This window comes from Gracilinanus agilis, chromosome 4 (genome assembly GCF_016433145.1).
Source record: "Gracilinanus agilis isolate LMUSP501 chromosome 4, AgileGrace, whole genome shotgun sequence".
In the NCBI taxonomy this organism is placed as follows: domain Eukaryota; kingdom Metazoa; phylum Chordata; class Mammalia; order Didelphimorphia; family Didelphidae; genus Gracilinanus; species Gracilinanus agilis.
The window spans coordinates 294424753-294440010 of NC_058133.1; the positions used below are offsets into that span (position 1 = coordinate 294424753).

The window sequence follows — 15258 nt, forward strand, 5'->3', positions numbered from 1 at the left end:
GCTAAGTTTATTTTTATTTAACATTGTTTTTAATCAAAATATTAATATATTTAAGTGACTAATTATGGCTACAAATGGTGAGATAGATGAAACTGGCAACTCTGCATCCACATCGTGTATCATTTTATTTGGAAGTTTGTTACTAAATGGATTCCCAGAATCTGATGAAGAGCTTTTTTTGAAATGCAATTTTTTAAAAAGAGAAGCTTTTACAAATCCAACAAGAAAAAAGAAGAAATATGTAAATTTTAGCTCCCATTTGTCTGTTTCAAGTAGCCTGCTGAAATATGTTTAAAGTCCAACTTTTAAAGTCAACAGATATCCGAATAAGGCATTTTTCAAGTGAGTCAGTCATAGGCAAGAGTTTTACTGATGAGTCCAATCAACAATAAGAAAAAAAATTTCTGTCACAGTTTATAGGGATTATATCGGATTAATGTCGAAATCCAACACATGAAGAAGCAGTATAAAAAGCATTTAAATTGAAACAAATAGCACACACAATCTTTTTGTTGTTTCTTACTCTATATAAACACTGAATGAATCCATGTGCTATTATGAGTATTGAATTAAGAAGAACAAAGTTGGCAACAATCTACATTAGACTTTGTTGTTATGAGCTTTGTCCCATATGCCTAAAAAGATGCTACGGTCACACTATTTTTTTTTTACTCTTCTAATCTAACTAGCTATGATGCCATCTTTTTCCTTCCCTTTACTCCTAAATATATCAAGAAATGTTTTCAATATCTAATGTCTCTTCTTTCTATCTCAAACCTTTGCAATCTGACTTTTTACTCTATTACACTACTGAAATTTTCTTCTCGAAGATCACAAATGACTCTCTAAACATCAAATACAATTTTAGTTGCCATCGTTCTTGACATTTCTTTAATTTTTACATTGCTGACTTTATCCCACAATCTTTCAGTTTTTTTTACTTGTCAAACTGCTCCTTTTCTGCCTCTCGTTTTCTCAATTCCCAATTAAAATTAATGCTTCAAATAATATTCCTATACTGATAGCTTCAAAATTTTATTCTTTCTCGTTTGAAAGCATGAATATCCAACTCCAGAGAAATAATTGCTAGATAGAAAAATGACTGACATAATTTATGTATGCAATTTTTTGTCAAATTATGCCCCCATAGTTCAGGGATAGAAGGAGGTAGGGAAATAGGGAGGAAGGGACATATCTGGAAATTGTGATGTAACTAACAACAAATAAATACTTAAGAAAAGATATTACATGGGAAACTTTTGAAATAAGGATGTGCTTAAAAGTGGTTACAAAAGATGAATAAGGAATAATAACCTGTGAAAGAAATAACTATATATAGACCTGTATGTAGATCTGTGGGTGTTATCAAGATCTGGATTAAAGTTCCATCTTTGACAACATACTGGCTGTGTAATCCTGGACAAGTCACTTAACTTCTCTTAATAATCCAGGATACTCTTTTAAGACTGTGTTGCAAAATAGGTAGCAGCCTAAATAACTAGAAGAAGTTTCCTCACTGGGAGTTCCCTAAACAAAAGAAACCAAGGATCTAATTCAAAAGCTCTGTCCCTATAGGAAAGAGAACTTATTAAAAATACAAGACAGATTTGAAATAACTGAAGAAAATAGATTTCGGTGCACAAGAATACTATTTTCTACATCAAATTTCCTGACCTGCAATTTAATTTTACATTATTACTTATTTAGATATCATATACTTACTTCATTGCATTTTATTTTGTACAAGTTAAACCAAAAATATCTGATTAATTTCTGAGTCTGTTGTCAGATGTTATATTATACATTCAAAGACCACACAGTATGAAGGAATTTAAAATGTTTTTGAAAAAATCTTTCCTGTAAATAAGTCCAATTTTGTATGTACACAAGTTGTTTGTCATAACACAAACTGAAATTGGTATGTAAGTTGTCAGAAAATAGTTGTTCGAAAACAGAAAATGGATGCAAAAAAAGAGACAAGCACAGTTAACTTTTCAGAAACACACACACACAGAGCCTATTCCAGCCTAATGATTTGCATAATAAACAAATAGAATTCCCAACAACTGAGGCTTAGCAGATGTGCTCTAATTCACTTTACCTGAAGTCCATCTTGGTACTGCACAGCAGTCTGCATTGCATCATCCAGCCTGTCCACCCGGTCCTTCCATGCTTTGTTTAGAGAATCCCAGGATGAATTCAACTATAAAATAAAAGTTAAAATGGTTTTCATCAAAAGCATAGATTCCAAAAGTAGTCTGGTGTAAGAACAGAAAATAGGCCAGTTGTACATACCTCATCTATACTTTTGTTAACAATAGGTTTGTCAGGTTCTCCACAGGCAGCTATGAGCTCAGAACCAAGGTTCACAACCATATCAAGCTCTTCTTGCAATCCATCTATTTCTTCTCTTATTACCTAGAAAGAGAAATTTGAAACCCTAAATTTTCATGCAAAGCATTGCTTAAGAGAGCTAGGAAAAAAAGACAGTTTTTTCAACATAGTTTGACATAAATAAATAAGGATATTTTATTAAAAGACTTAAGATGAAGTCAACATGAATTGATTCTATATGTGAGCAGAACCTTATTGCACATAAGCTTGCTGAGAGTACTACTCCAAAATGGAATCTGGTTGGATAGAAATAACTGATGTTATGAGAAGACCTTGATCCCTCAAAAGCCTGTACACAAAGAAATAAATGGCAAGAAAACATGAACCTTGGCTGGTGAGAGCATCAGCAATATGCCTAGAGGGAAGTTGGCTGTAATCTTAGGAGAGGGAACTTGGAATGGTTTTAACCAGAGGAATGAGACCCATTCAAAGTAAATGGCAGTTGTGACATGAGCTCTGGTATAAGATGATTATGAGCTGGGGCAGCAAGGTGGCTTAGTGGATTGGGAGTCGGGGCTAGAGATGGGAGGTTCTGGGTTCAAATCTGGTCTGAGACACTTTGTAGCTGCTGTGTGCATTGCCCTTACTGATAAAACACAGTATTGATTTTAAGCCTGAAGATAAGGGCTAAAAAAAAAAGCAAGATGATGATGATTAGAAAAAAGATTCTCAAAACTTGTCAAGAGTCTCAGTAATCATTCAATTATACCAGCAGTGGGAAGCCTGGATGCCTATGCTGCCACTGCTCCAATAAACCTGCCTTCTTCCTCTGGCTCTTTAGTCTACTTTTACATAGATAAGCCTGGCAGAAATATTGTTCCAATGGTGATTTTTAACTTTCTGCTGTAAATGACTTCTTTGCAGATCATGCTAAATAACAGGAAAGTGGGTCTGGGGAAGTAGATGGTAAGAGTATGTGTTGCATGATTTTAATTCCTTGTTATTTACCTGGCATTCTATTTTAAGAAAATGTTATTATTACATTATTATGTTGATGTGTATAACTCTATTCAAAATTTAGAGAGAATATGGGGATCTGTGGAAAATGGATGATCTTTAGATAACTGTCAGTCAGCCTGGCAATAAACATATATTAAGTGCTTACTATGTTCAGGCACTGTGCTAAATATGGGTATGGAAAAAAAAAAGTGAAAAAGAAAGTCCCTGACATATAGAAGCTCATAACATAACACATAAAAAAAACTGAAAAGCAGGATGAATTGGAGGAGTATGTAAGAAAGAAAAAAAGAGGAAAGGTATGGGAGGTAGATAAAGTCCTTAGCCAGGGAGAAAATTATGAAATGTCTGTCCTAGGTCTTTTCCTTAAAATAAAGGATCTAGGGAGAAGCTTTATGTTTTCCAGCTTCCATCCTCTCCGATCAGAGGAAGGGAAGGATGCAAAAGACATGGAATTTTGAGGAGGTATAAGTTTTACATCTGCATAGAGAATTTAGTAGCTCAGCATTCAAAAAACAATGTAACACAATAGAGACTCTTGGATTACATAGCTGAGGATATTTTCTTATAAAGTTAACCTATTGAATATGAACTCTTTAAATTAGCATTTAAATAAATGAAAAACAAATCTACAAAAACAGTGCTTTATACTAAGAGAAGAAAACAAAAAGCCAGCATCTTGCATATGTTATATTTTCATTTTCATAACAAAACATACAATTGATTTCCTGAACATGAAATTATTGGTGATAGAAATCACTATAAGACAAATATCAAATTTTGACTTATCCTAATGACTGTAAATATTAACCAGATTAATTTATTGGTCATGTAATTTTTATTCTCAGATATACATATGTAAACTTAGTCCTCCAAACTCTTCCTACTTCACCTATTAATATCTTACCTCTGCTGCTTCTTGCTGCTGTTTCACCACTGAGGGGTCAATGCCAGGTGCTTCCAGTTCTCTGATGAAATCTTGGGTATCTTTAGTTGTAACTACTAGTGACATGTGATCACACCAGAATTTTTCTGCTAGTTCCATCACATCCAGCAGTTTAGCCTCCCGTTCCTCTGCCAAAGTGTGTATGTTCTCCCATATTGCTATCATTTGATCAAGTTTATCCTGAACAGCTATAAAAGAAAAGTACTTTGGTTGAAGATAAAAGCTAGAAATTCTTAAGAATTAACTCCATAGGGACTTTATCAAAAGTAATAAATTTCCCTTTCTAAATGTTGGAAAAAACTAACTCCATAGAAATATTACTTAAGCACTCAATGAAAGGAAAAGTAGTAAATTAATTAGCTATTGAACTCTTTGTATGTTTCCAAACCTAGTCTAGAATCAGAAAAACCCGTTGGTCCAACAGAACTCCCAGCTTCCATTACACAATGATCCAGTGAATCAAAAACCCTGTGGAATTAATGTTATCTCCATATTATTACTGCTACTTGTCCAGATCCAGGATTCTCTGACTGAATCCATAAGTATGTACTGAGTGCCTATGAGATTCTAGAAACTAAGCTAGGCACTGGGACTATAAAAACAAACAATCTAGCCTCAGGGAATTTATATTCAATCAGAATAGCCAACACTATCATGCAGGTATATACAAAATAAACACATCTTATAATATAGGTAAATAAAAGTATTTTAGGGGAAAGGCATTAGTAGATAGGGCAGATCAGGAAAGGCTTCTTATAGAAGGTGGTACATGATAAACTGAGCTTTGAAGAAAAGTAATCATTCTAAGAGTCAGATAAATGAGTGCAATCCAAGCATGGAAGATAACATATGCAAAGGGAGAATGAAATGTTTTATGCAAAGAACAAGAAGGCCAATTTGATTAAAATGCCAGGAAGAAGACTAAAGTACATCAGGAAGAAAAGGCAGACTACTTATGGGGCAAATATACATCCAAGATTATATCGGTGTAGGATGAAGCCGCTACATTTATTTGGAACTCTACCATATTCAATCATCTGTTTAATATATCCTAATCTTTACCATCTTATAAAAAGATTATACTTATTTTTACCTTGCAGATACTATGTATTCTCCAAAAGGTAAATGTGGTTGTGGATTTCAGGTGACCAAGACCACATTCTCTTTCTTTTGACCAAAAGTGAATATTTACAAGATTGATAATTAATTATATGTAAAGGCTATGGCCATGGAATTTGAGTTAATTTTTGCTAATACTATATAGGCTATCAAAGAAATAAATTTTCAAATATGGCCTTGTTAGCACCATGTTTTAACCAAACAAGTAAAGACACTATTTAAATCTAGAAACTGTCTTTGTATAGAGAAATTCTTGGGATGTATTAGACTTTGGAATACTACAATTTTAACAAAAGAACTCTGAGTGTTCAGAGGCTACAGAATGGCCAAGGAGAAAACTGTTTACAAAATTATGTTTATTATAACAAGTTTTACAAAGTAGTACCTTTGGCAGAGATATCTTTGTCAGTACCCTCAGAACGAGCAATCATGTCCTCTCCACGCTGTTTGAGTGTTTCATATACTGGCTGTAGTTTTTCCATATCTACTGAAACATTCTTATTTTCGCTTATTTGTTCTTTAATCTTCTCAACCTCAGCTGATATTGGAGGTGGTTGTCTCAAGCGTTCAACAATGCGCTTTAGGCTCTCAAGGGTCTGATCTATTTTGTCATGAAACTGTTAGAAGAAAGAACAGGAAAAAAATGAAGTGGGAGAGAGAAAGAATGGGGAAAATATCAACTATGAAAAAGTTTTGTTTCTTACTTTTAGACTACAAATACAATTAGAAAAGATCAGTTTAAAAAAAAACCCTCCTTATTTCACAGAATAATAGACTTAAGAGTGGAATCACTATAGTTATGATTCAACACATTCTAAGATTGGCCATATAAAATTCAAGTATGTGTGTGTTGCCATGGCCAACTAATTTATCATCCAGTAGCCAACATACTGAAAACAAGGCTCTACATATTTAGCTAATTTGGTTTAAATAATATGCTCATTTTGTGTTGGAACATGAAGCCTTTACGACATGCTAAAAACCTGTCAGAATTTATGAATGGCCTTCAAAAAACCCATGGTAAGGTCTGTGTCAAATTGAGATATCAAGTGTATATTTTCCTTTTTTTCAGTTTATGTTCTTGAGAAGCATTAGAACACCAGATTGTTGTATAGCTCTCTGCTTTGCAAAGCTTTTTTTCTTTTTTCCAGTTTTGAAAATGGGATGCATACTTTAGGGCAGTGGTATCAAATACAAACAGAGGGGATCTCTAAGTTGTATTATATTTTTATGTATTTTGTTTAACATTTCCCACTTACATCTTAATCTGAAGGTGAGTTTGATGATACCTCTAACTTGAGTATTGATGATGATACCTCTACTTCCACAGTCAGCTAAGGAAATTTGAGAAGTGATACAAATGGCAATTTTGTTGACCTATTTGCTTTACTGTCATGAACATTTTTTTGAAGAAAGTTGCCAAGTGTGCTATGATACCTACAAATTATATACCTGTGTAACTTTATTAATAGATTATTGTTTACAATAATCAAGTTGGATCTTTTTTAAAGATGCATGATTCTGCATTTGCTAATTTGGAAAAGGCTAAGAATTGCTCAATAATATATTTGGAAAGTTGAAATATGGTTGCTAATTCCTCCCTAATGTAAATATGTATAATAGGAACAGGATCTTTTCATTATCTATATTTGGTATTCTGTCATCCATAAAACTACTTTTTACATTAAACATTTAGGATATCTTTTATCAATTTTAAACATATAAAATTCATCAGAGCTATACATTTTATCTTTCATTAGTTTGGAATTTCCCTCAGTTAAAGAAAACGTCACAAATGATTAAGGAAAATATTGTCACCATGCCCTACTATAGAGAAAATAAAAATATAATATTAAATATGTTTAAATGTTTTCAAACATATCAAGCTTGAAAATGCGTAATACTTAAAAATAAATAAAATAAAAAGTATTTCCCATTCCACTTTTTCCACACTCATCTTTCTCATAGATGAGTTAAATCTTCTTTCTTGTTATTTTTACTAATATGAGTTCTGTTCTTGAAAAGTTAAAAGTTAAAAGCACACGGGGGGGGCAATAAAAAGCTCTACAAGAAAAAGATTTTGAATAATATTTTGATGATTATGGCATGTTATTCAAATCAATGACTTCATATAATTCTTAACTTTGAAAGTAAGCAAAAACATGTGAAGTTTGGAATAAAAGGGAACTTGTATTCCAAAGACACTAGCATTTGGAACTGATGGTAGTAGGATAAATTTATATTTATATTTAATCAATCTATACAAGATGTTCTCTCATACACTATCATTCAAAGGAACTCAATAACATTGCTAATGTAAATGGTTACCTGGGTAGACTGTGAAATGGCCTCATCCAGGGCCACAGCTCGCCTTTTGACATCTTCTTTAATTTGACTGTAAAGGGTATCAGCTGCCAAATATTTCTCTTGGATAAGAAAGCCTTCTCCTGGGCTCAATTCCAGTAACTGGGGCCCAGTTTTGTTCATCTTATCTATATGAGGCTTGTGTTCAGCAATCAACTCTCGCAGTTGCTATAACAAACCAGAGAACTTATCAGTATCTTAGGCTTACACCTCCACAATACAGCTGTCTGCACTCCCAACACATCCAACTGGCAAATTGTTTCTAAACAAATACCCTCCCATTACAAGGCATTTTACAAATTATGTTTCATATAATTCCTAGCCAAGGAATAACAATCCTAACATGAAGATTAAACAAGTCTGGTCAATGGAAAGCCCTTTTTAGAAGTAGAATAAAATGCTGAGGGGGATAAGGAATGCAAGTTATCTACTTCATACCAAAAACATTAAAAGTTTTAGCCTCTGACAATTTTTAAAGGTTGTAAGGACAGATCCACTTAAAAATTTCAGGGAATATCCTATGATCCTATGAGCCTGTGATACAATAACATTGTATAAATGCTGAAAATATTGTGAAATAAAATTCAATGGCTTAGATAATTTGGAGAGTTGCTTAAATAGCAATTCAACACATTTTTAGTCAGTCATCATTTCTTTTTGAATTCTTAAAAATTAATTTTAAAAATGTGAAAAATAAGAGGAAATAGGCCTAGTAAAAATTGATTCCAATTTTTACTTCATGCTAACTCAAGGATTTATAATAAATTGCATTTGTACTTTACAGTTTAGAAAATCAAATACAAAATGTACTATTCAGATTTTAGATGCCTTTTCAACCAATTTTTTAGACTTCTTATCATTTTCACCTCCCTGGCCACTACCCTTCCTCTTGCTCACTCCAAGTCCTTTGCAACCCTGTGACACTGGCTTTCATGAACAAAAACATTCTATCTCACTCCCCCAAACATTTTAACTGTCTATCCCCTATGCCTGGCAAGTACCCACTCTTCATTTAGCCATCCTAGTTTAAATGGCTTCTCTCAACTTCTAGCTAAATCTCACCTCCTACTGAGAATCTTTCTCAATCTCTTTCAATTCTAGTGCCTTCCCTCTATTATTTCCTGCTTTTATATATATACATATATATATATATATACATACACATGCACACATATATATCTTCTTTGTACATTGTTTGTATATTATCTCCCCTATTATGTTTTGAGAACAATTTTATAAAATTTGTATCCAGTTTTCAATAAACTGTACTTTAAAAATTATACAAACAAAATTAATGTCATAAAACTTCAAATTATGACATAATATAGAATAAGCTTAATTTTTCAAGAAAAACTCTCATCCAAAGCAGTACAGATTGTATAGATCTTAAAGCACTAGGCACACCAGTCTGGAAATAGCACAAGAACATTTGAAGTTCGAATTCTACAGAATATGAATTATCTAGCTTTACTGCTCTTTTATGTTATTATAATTTATGTGACTGAAATGTATTTATGATTTAGCTTTATATGTATTTAAAACAATGCATTTTATTACCTTGTAAATTAAACTATCATTTATAAGTTTATGTTAGTTTTTATATTGCTATATTTTTCTTCAAGGGCATGAGTCTTCAAAGAAAGTTCTATACTTCTATTAGCTCTATGAGCCACAAAGAAAGACCCCTCCCAAAATGGGGCCTCTGTTTATATTCTGCTACTCTGTTTTCATACATCTTGCTCATCTTTTTCCATAAATTAATGTTCTTTGTTTTGAATTTGTTTTGACACCGAGATCTAACTATTAAAATAGTCCTTTAAAATCCTTCCAAGATCAACGGTCCTACCAGTGCATCATCTCTTTCATGCATTTCTAATCTTCACTGACTTTGCTAGATGGACCTAATTAATAATTATGTACAAAATAAAAAGTACAAGTTTATAAATAAGAATTTGTTTTTCATCAACACATTAAAATGGAAATTCATTTCTTTACTAAAATACTTGATTTATTTTGCATCCTATTCAACAAAAGCTGAACTGAAATGCCCAGAGAAAGCACCCTACTCATGCCAACTCACTCAATATATTTATTACTTGATGGCAGACAAACAAATATGGGCATATACATCATCACTAAAGTCAAGAACATCTATATCCTCATTATGTAGGGTATATAGGAAAGGGAAACACCACCCAAAAAAGCAACACCTTCCTTAAAAAGAGAAGGTAATATTCTCTTATTATCTCAAATGAGAGGATAATTATAAAGTACTATGATTATATGATGATAATTAAATAGCATATGTATATATAATATATAATGATGATAATTTTATAACAGCACCTCACACACAATAGGCACTATATAAATGTTGTTATTATTATTATTATTAATGATACTAAATTTACCCGATGTTCTTCTTGCTGTTGTTTTAAAGTTTCATATTCAAGAGCTGGAGCTGGGAGCTGAGAGATGACCCTTTGTATTTCTGTCAGCCATGGCCAAAGTTCTTCATATGTTTCCCAAAATTGGTTGACTAGAGATTGTGCCTGTTCCAGTTGAAGGTACCGCTCTGAGTTGATTTGGCAGATATCATCATAGTTCTTCAATATTTTATCCAGCTTTTCCTAGAAAACAAAATTAGTGAGTCAATTAGCCAGGGATTTAGAGTAATGATGATTTTCTTCAATTTTTTCAACTTAGAAGAATTCATAATTAATTTGTATTGTAGTATTTTATAGGTAGAAAGCACTTAAGCTATCATATAGTTCAACCTCCCTGGATTATAGATGAGGAGAATACAGGCCCCCAAAATAAAAATTGTTTGCCCAAGTTCACACAACAGAGTAAAGAGACAAAAAGCTATGTGAGACCTAGGTATTCCGACTCCAAATTCAGTACTTTCCACCATATATAACATTTGTCTTCCCCCCCCTTTTTTTTTAAACCCTTAACTTCTGTGTATTGGCTCCTAGGTGGAAGAGTGGTAAGGGTGGGCAATGGGGGGCAAGTGACTTGCCCAGGGTCACACATTTGGGAAGTGTCTGAGGCCAGATTTAAACCTAGGTCCTCCTGTCTCTAGGCCTGACTCTCAATCCACTGAGCTACCCAGCTGTCCCCAACATTTGTCTTTTTTAAGGAAGACGGTAAGGTACTTTGCAAACCTAAAAAACAAAAGCCTAATACTGATTTGAAGATCCACTCTAATCAGTACCAAATTATTTTTCTAGTCTTATCTCATTCTCAACTCAACCTCAACTCTTTCCTATGTTCACATCTTTCAACAAACTGACCACTCTCCACAAACCATGCATTCTCTCCTTTGCCATCTCCGTTCTTTTGTCCATACAATAATAATGAAAAGTAATTCCCTATAACTGCTTTTTATCTTTTTTTAAACAAATTTCCTTCCTTCAAGAACCAATGCAAGTTTGGTCTCTGATGAGTACCTTACCTCTCTCAGTAAAATGAGTATCTCTCTCCATCAATTTCCCAAAGCACATATTATTGTATTTCATTGCATCACACTCTCCCCTTGAATATGCCTTATCTCCCCCACCCCCATGTACTATCAAGAGACTGTAAACTTGAAAAAATTATTTCAGTATGCTATAACTCTCTTTTATTATCACTAGCTGAAGACACCTCCATATCCTGATGTGCTGACACAATTTCTTAATTTATGCTGATGATTCTCAAATAAATATGTCTTGTTTCTTTCTGCTAACCTCTAATCCTGCATTTCCAATTACTTTTCAGACGTCTCTAACTGGATGTCCAAAAGAGATATTTTAAACTAAAACTGCCCCTAAAAGAACGCATTATCTTGCCCTTGAACCCCACCACCACCATCAATTTCCCTATTTACTGTTAAGGTTAATACCATCTCTCCTAGTCCCTCCGATGTCATCCTTTATTCCTCATCATTTGCTTTCTCTCCCTTCACTCCATATACTATCTGTTGCTAAGGTCTGACGATTTCACCTTTATGACATCTCTGGAATATGCACCTTCCTGGCCTCTGATACTGCCATCACTTTGGTATAGGTCCTCATCATCTCATATCTGAACTATTGCAAAAAGCCTGTGGGTGCATGCTGCCTGCCTTGCATCTTTCCCCACTCCAATTCATCACCAAAAATAGTTTTTCTAAAGCACAGGTCTAACCACATCACCACCTCTTCTCCCACCACAACTCTATAATTACCAGTGTCTCTCTATCATCTCCACAACCAAATACAAAATCTTTTTGGCTTTCAAAGACCCTCATAACTTATAGCCTAAGAAAGTTGCTTAAACCACTAAGCACTTAAAGTGACTCACTTGCTCAGGGTCATATAGCCAGTATATATCAGAGTTAGAATTTGAAACAGGATCTTCTTGGTTTTAAGGTAGTTTCCCTATCCATTATGTAATATTTTAAAGAAAGTCAAGATATAAAATATTACTTAAAGTTTTATCACAGAAATACATATACCCAATATTTTGGACAAATGAAAATGAAACCCTTGTAAAGTATTTTAAAATTTTATTTTTGACTTCAGCTGCACCTTACTAAATTCTATAGGGTAGCTAGAAATAGGTATTATTATTTTACAAAATGAGGGATTTGACCATAGCTATATAATTTGTAAGAGCCAGTGCCAGAATATGCAGCAATGCTAATCAAAAGGAAATTACAGGGGGTAGCTGGGTAGCTCAGTGGATTAAGAGCCAGGCCTAGAGAGAGGGAGGTCCTAGGTTCAAATCTGGCCTCAGGCACTTCCCAACTGTGTGACCCTGGGCAAGTCACTTGACCCCCCCATTGCCTACCCTTACCACTCTTCTGCCTTGGAGCCAATACACAGTATTGCCTCCAAGATGGAAGGTAAAGGTTTTAAATAAATAAATAAATTTTTTAAAAGAAAGGAAATTACAGAAGATGAACATACTAAGAGACCTCCCTTGGAGAGATTTAAAAAATACTCAAAATTGAATTTTAAAAGAATAAAGGTCATAGCTAATAAAAAGGAAGGGGGGTAACCTTTGTTTTGGGTAGGAAAGCATGGGATAAGACAATAAAATTCTGTATATTATTCTGCTATATAAATTAATCAGAGAAGGCAAATGTAACAAGAGAAAGTCTCATTTTAAAATTTATTCATTAAAATTTTCTGTATTGTTCTGCCAGAAGAATTAAAATACTTAGTTTTGTCAGACCACCCAGATGTTATCTTATTTTAGCTGACTCAGTTTTAAACACATTCAAAATCAATTTTGAAATCCTTTCTTTTTTTAACTTGAAAAGAGAAGTTACTAAGAGACAAAGGGCTTCCTTTTCTAAATATTCAGTTGATTGGGCCCATGAAGCTTGGTCTAAACTTCATCATTTTTATTTTAAAAAATCTTTATTTTCCATTTTAGAATCAATACTGTATTTTGGTTCCAAGGCAGAAGAATGGTAAGGGCTAGACAGTGAGGATTGGTGACTTTCCCAGGATCACACAACAAGGAAGAGTCAGTGGTCAAATTTGAACCCACAGTGTCCCATCACTGAATGTGGCTCTCAGTCCATTGAGCCACCGAGCTGCCCCCTTCTTTATTATTTTTAAAGGAAAAAAGTATGAGCATATTCCTCACAAAGCTTTTCCTTGTTATTGAAAAGCTAAATTTTTGACAACCCTTTTGTGCTCAAGATTCTCAAGTGCCCTTGAAGTATATAAAAAAAAATAAGAGAAGAAAATGGCCAGAAACTCAATCTTCAAGAAGCTATGCTTCCAAAAAAGATGGTCCAGAGGTTTATAACTTTTTTTTAATCTTTGTTTATTTGCTTGATCCAAAATATTATTCATCAGACATAAAAGAGTTTAGTTGGTGGTGTGATAGAATAAGAAAAGTATTTGTATAGCTGAAGTCTTCAAACATACTATTAGTCAAGTTATATACAATATTTTTTAGTTTACCTTCATAGACTTTTTCTCCTCTTCATGGCAAGAGCTCATGATTTTATCACCAGATTTAACAAGTTCATCAATAATATCCTTATGTCTCAAAATATCCATGGTGAATGCCTGGTATAGAGGAGGAAAAGGGGGCAAAGGTTATTAATAAATTATTTTTAAAATATCCAAGCCAGGTATACTACTAAATCGCATTGGCACAACTTGAAAATCAAATCAGTGAGCTTTTTTTTCAGACTGGAAAACCACTAGACAATAATTAAAACGATAGAATACATTTCTTTACCTTTTGAACTTGAAGCTGAGCAGAGGTCTGGTCTTGCTCAAGTCTAATATTTCCCAGAGACCTAAGTTTCTTTTCAATTTCTGCAATCCAGGATAATTCAGCATCAGCAGCTTGGTCAAACTAAATTAGAGACACACAAAATACTTCAGCAAATTATCACTTATGATACCCAAAATAATCACTGTTTAAATGTTTTAAGGAAATTTTCTTTCTTCTAATTTATGCCAGGCAAAAAAATTAGACTCTAAACATATTGAAAGGTTGAATAATAGTTGGTAATTTCTTTAGAGTTATGTATGCAAAAGGGTTTTTCTGATTCCACACTACCTTTGATCACATGTTCCCTTCATTCAACCACCATCTTAGTTCAGTCCTTTATTCTCTCTTGACTAAACTATGATGATAGAATAATGAGTCTTCCTATTTTAAGATTATTCTAATCTATCCTCTCCAGAGCAGCCAAGATGATGTTCCTAAAATGCTAGTCTGAAAATAACAACCATCCTTTTCAATAATTTCCAGTGGTTCCATATTACCATCTCTGGGGAAAATAAAAATGTAAACTTCTCTGTTTGACATAGAAAGCTGCTCACAATGTGGTCCACCTTTTATTTCTAGCTTCTTATATTCTATTCCCCTCCATGTAGTTTATGTTCCTACAAAGGTCAATTTGTTATTCTTCACACATGACATTCCTGTTTCTATACCTTGGCTCTGCCTCTCTCTTCCATGCTTGGTTTTTATTTTTTTAGTTCCAAATTCTCCTTCTTTCTACCTCCTACACCACCCATTGAGAAGGCAAGAAAAACAAAACCTCCCATTCTTGGAATCTGGAATCCTCATCTTCCTCGCCTCTGCCTTTTGGAATTTCTGATTTTCTTTAAAAATGAGATCCAATGTCTCCTTCCACATGATGTTTTTTCCCCCAACTCTTTTTTCCTGTTCTCCTTTGAAAAACACATGACTTAATCCCTTCTCCTTTTAATTTCTCCTGTATCTGCTTGCTGTTTTTAAATTTTCCTAAACATGTTTTTTTGTGTTTGCCTTATCCGTACACATTTGTTTCCCTAATGAGAACACAAGCTCCTCAAAGGCAAACATTGCTATATGCTTTTGTCTTTTGTTTGCAGTGCCTAGCACCTATTAGGGACCTAAGTGGTTTTCCTAATGAACATTTTTTTTCTTTTTTTAGGAGTTTGATAAGCTATAAAGCTATCAAAAGTAGGCACATTTATCTTTTTTTTAAAAAA

At 33.6% G+C, this 15258-nt stretch overlaps 1 protein-coding gene across 1 annotated transcript in view; it reads right to left on the reverse strand.

Annotated features, from left to right (window-relative positions):
- DST (dystonin) overlaps window positions 1–15258 on the reverse strand; it is a 220727-nt gene that overhangs the window by 54529 nt on the left and 150940 nt on the right. The window contains exons 51-58 of the mRNA XM_044675918.1: window positions 14009–14128; window positions 13726–13833; window positions 10192–10410; window positions 7745–7948; window positions 5802–6033; window positions 4259–4485; window positions 2296–2418; window positions 2102–2203 (exon numbers count right to left, since the gene is read on the reverse strand). Coding sequence (XP_044531853.1) covers window positions 2102–2203; window positions 2296–2418; window positions 4259–4485; window positions 5802–6033; window positions 7745–7948; window positions 10192–10410; window positions 13726–13833; window positions 14009–14128 — 1335 coding nt within the window. The remainder of the gene's footprint in view (window positions 1–2101; window positions 2204–2295; window positions 2419–4258; window positions 4486–5801; window positions 6034–7744; window positions 7949–10191; window positions 10411–13725; window positions 13834–14008; window positions 14129–15258) is intronic.